This window comes from Anneissia japonica, unplaced genomic scaffold, assembly GCF_011630105.1.
Source record: "Anneissia japonica isolate Jap-2015-1 unplaced genomic scaffold, ASM1163010v1 scaffold287726_len2788222_cov184, whole genome shotgun sequence".
NCBI lineage: Eukaryota > Metazoa > Echinodermata > Crinoidea > Comatulida > Comatulidae > Anneissia > Anneissia japonica.
In genome coordinates, this window is record NW_022705125.1 from 1,812,060 (window position 1) to 1,815,995 (window position 3,936).

A 3,936-nucleotide genomic window follows, 5' to 3' on the forward strand; every position below is an offset into this window, starting at 1 on the left:
TAGGAAAAACAGTAATCCTATGTATGTAGATAATATTAAACACTAGTATATACGTACGGGTCATAATAATATACAAAAGGAATAAATCGTTTATAGTAGAAATTGTGCCCTTTTGAGTTTGTAAAAATATTGGCCTAATAAGCATACACGCTTCCAATTTTAACAACGTTCAGTACATTGTTTTCACAATAAATTTAGCGTCTGATAACCGCTGCACCCATAAAATCGATCTAGTGGTTTCTGAGGTGGTTACGAAATGTATAAACAATTTTGTTTTTACTCGGCTGTGGTCCGCAAAATACGTACTGCACTTGGAAAACTGAACAGACAAAATTCATGAGTCATGCGTAATTGTTATTCTTTACATTCGCTTTTAAAAGTGGGGTTTTATTTATAGAAGATTGGTGAAAAGTGGGGGGGGGACAACCGATATGATGTCCCCCCCCCACTTTGAAAATTGGGGGGGGGGCGTGTCGCCCTGCACCCACTGATCGACGCCCATGCTCATAGTGTCTGACGACAGGGTCCAGGCCTGTCCAACGAAGGCAAAATTTCCGACTTGCCACACTGCTGGTGGCTCGATGATTATGTAAGGAATTTTGCTGGCCAAATATAATGAAATTATAAAAAAATTTCAATAGAGTTCCATATAGAAATCTGATGCAAGTGTATTACTTGACCTCACTTGACGGATGAGCTAATTTAAACAAATAAACTTGTAATAACACAACTTGTAAAATAGCTTCACAATTGACAATAAAATTGGCTTCACTAAAGACTGAAAAAGGGGTCAATGGTATTTCGTTTCATTGAAAACCTCCTTCAAAAGTGGATAATTTTAAAACTTTTCTGATGTATTTGGCCACCCAGTTTATTTCACCACCCAAGTTAAGGTCACACACAATCCAAAGTTTAATTAACAAAAGAATATCATATAATAAAGATTCTGAAAAATATATAAATGATATGTTTCATAGATTTCAACACAACTTTTTAATATGATTATTCAAAGCAACATCTGTAGAAATATTTAATTTCTTGAGGAGTTCATTAATTTTCTATTTTAATTTTTCCAGAACTATGAAGTATTTTTTGAGGAGGTGAAGAAAAATTCTACAAATGACCAGCTATTTGAAGATGATGTTTTTCCAGCTGACTCCTCCTCACTTTACTTTGTAGAGAGAGATTCAAATGTTGATGACGTTGAATGGAAGCGGCCGCATGTAAGTTAAGTAAAAATAAAATCGAGATGCTATTGCAGGGGTCCCAAGTTGGAAGAACAATTCCAAGTGATCTGCAGTGGCAGATCCAGCATTCGAAATAGAGAAATAGATGAATAAGTAAATATAGTTTGAAGAAAATTGCAATAAAGTATTTTGTATTTCATATTTCATATTAAAGGGTGTAGGATATATTGGGTCGGTATGGGGGTAGATGGGTCCCTAATTATACAAATTACTAATTGTACATCCTTAATCATGCAGTATGTTACCTCATTTATGTATGAATTTTTTAGAATTTGATTTGATTTTTTAATTTACTAAACTTTTTTTTCCCATTAATTGAAGGAACTGTGTAATGCCCCTCTACTCCAAGTGGATGGCATCAGTAGAGATGATGTCATACAGGGAGCACTCAGTGACTGTTGGTTTCTAGCCTCATGTGCTGGGGTAGCAAAGCATAAAGCCTTAATTTCCATGGTATGCATGAAGCTATACTATTTTTAGTTCAAAGTTAGTCAGAAAGCAAATGCAAATCTTTTATAGCATGCCCAAGGTAGTGTTTGTTTTAACAAATGGTAATAGTAATTTGAAACCATTTCATGTTATTTATAGTACTGGTAATTTGATTATCTGAACTAAACTAGACATATTCAAACTGGCCTGATTCTAATCTTGCTATTAATAACTTATAAATAATGCCACACCCAGTAACTTTTGACACTATTCTCCAGAAAAACTTAAAAATAGCTTATAATGAGCTCAGTAACAATAAGCTTAGATTCAACAGGTTCTTAACTTGTCGCCAGTGATACAATACCGTATATTTTTAACTCTTTTGCTATTATTCTCCAAAAAGGCGGAAAAAAAAAAACAACTCAAAAGAAGGCCATTGACGTCAGTCGTAAATCATAAATTTAACAAACTGAAAAACCAGGAAACAGTAATTAAGTTTAATGTTTCCTATCCTTAATTTTGGTATACATAATGTGTTCCTGAAGTAACAGGGACACTTGAATGCACATGAACATTCTGCATGGGCAAATTGATATAAAATTGTTGCTTTTCTTAATTTCTGATAGTATTGCATACAACAATGCAGTAATTTTCAATGTGCTGTCTAATATTTATTATTATCTCTATTAATGTAATTGTATTACAATTATTGTAAACAAATTTATTTTCCTGCATCAATTTAATATTCATTAGCTAATTAGCTATCATAATTTAATTAATTCCATGAGTTTTAACATGACATGTTGTTCACATGTTTGTCTCGTGATTTTTCTAGCTTCCTTGACAAATTCTTTTATATCCACATTAACTCTGTAATGATGTATTGTGTAGGTGGTTAAAGGTGACCAGCCACAATGCAGTAATTTTCAATGTGCTGTCTAATATTTATTATTATCTCTTTTAATGTAATTGTATTACAATTATTGTAAACAAATTTATTTTCCTGCATCAATTTAACATTCATTAGCTAATTAGCTATCATAATTTAATTAATTCCATGAGTTTTAACATGACATGTTGTTCACATGTTTGTCTCATGATTTTTCTAGCTTCCTTGACAAATTCTTTTATATCCACATTAACTCTGTAATGATGTATTGTGTAGGTGGTTAAAGGTGACCAGCCACTCCATGGTGAGGGGTATTGTGGGATTGTTCACTTCCGTTTCTGGCGGTTTGGTAGCTGGGTCGATGTCATCATTGATGATCGACTGCCGACGGTCAATGGAAAGCTTCTTTATGCGCACTCTAGTAACACCAATGAATTCTGGCCAGCGCTTATTGAAAAGGCGTATGCAAAGTAAGTCTAGAGGTAGTCAATGTATAAATCAACCCAGTGGTAGATTCAGAGAAGCGCAGGGGTGGCGCCAGTGAGGGAGGCCCGTCAGGCAAATCCTGGCACCACCCCTGGAGAACCAGGGGTGGCGCCAGACGGTGGGGAGAAAAACCACAATTTGTCGGGGGAAAAAAAATTATGACGTATTTTCTACATATTAGTATAAACTCCAAAATCGATTAAATAAGCCTTTGAAACATCTAAATTGTCATATTTTTCTCGGGGCTTCGCCCCCATGGAACACTTCTTGGAGATTTTGAGCGACATGTGACCAAATCAAGGTGCCACCACTGATACAAATGCTAAATGTTACAGTATTTCATAACAATATACTGAACATTAATCATATGATTATTGGATACATATTTATCTGTATAATTATATTACAAAGGCCTATATAAAATTGGTGTCCCCTTTATTAACAAAATTTTGATCTGCCCCTACTTGTAGCAGCCATACACACTGTCCCATTTTATTATTTCTCAAAATCTGCCCCTAACCCATCTAAACTTTTAAGGATGTGGTAATATGGGTGTCCCTATGTCACACTCATCTTGAACCATAGGTCCTACATTGTCACGCTCCTCTGGCAAAAATTTCTTTGATCCACCAGTGCTAAACATAGCATAAAGGTATGAAATTTAATAATTACATTTCATCCATGTAAATCAATCCATGTAATCATCCATCCATGTAAATCAATATATATTAATAAGTTTCATCTTGCTGTCAGTCTTGAAAAATTTTCCATTAGTGATAGTTTTTTTCCACTATGGTTGGGATGAGGTGAGTAATTTTATGATTATGACACCTCTAACTTGTACCAGCCATACACACTGTCCTATTTTATTATTTCTCAAAATCT

The 3,936-nt window shown here is 34.4% G+C and overlaps 1 protein-coding gene and 1 long non-coding RNA gene across 3 annotated transcripts in view; one reads left to right on the top strand and one right to left on the bottom strand.

The window, feature by feature from the left end:
• LOC117105305 overlaps window positions 1-3,936 on the bottom strand; it is a 12,108-nt gene that overhangs the window by 6,104 nt on the left and 2,068 nt on the right. The gene's annotated exons all lie outside the window — the stretch shown is intronic.
• Window positions 1-3,936, top strand: part of LOC117105304 (calpain-A-like) — a 13,642-nt gene that overhangs the window by 3,136 nt on the left and 6,570 nt on the right. For both annotated transcript variants that reach the window (XM_033246425.1, XM_033246424.1), the window contains exons 3-5: window positions 1,077-1,223; window positions 1,569-1,700; window positions 2,842-3,035. In XM_033246425.1, coding sequence (XP_033102316.1) covers window positions 1,077-1,223; window positions 1,569-1,700; window positions 2,842-3,035 — 473 coding nt within the window. The remainder of the gene's footprint in view (window positions 1-1,076; window positions 1,224-1,568; window positions 1,701-2,841; window positions 3,036-3,936) is intronic.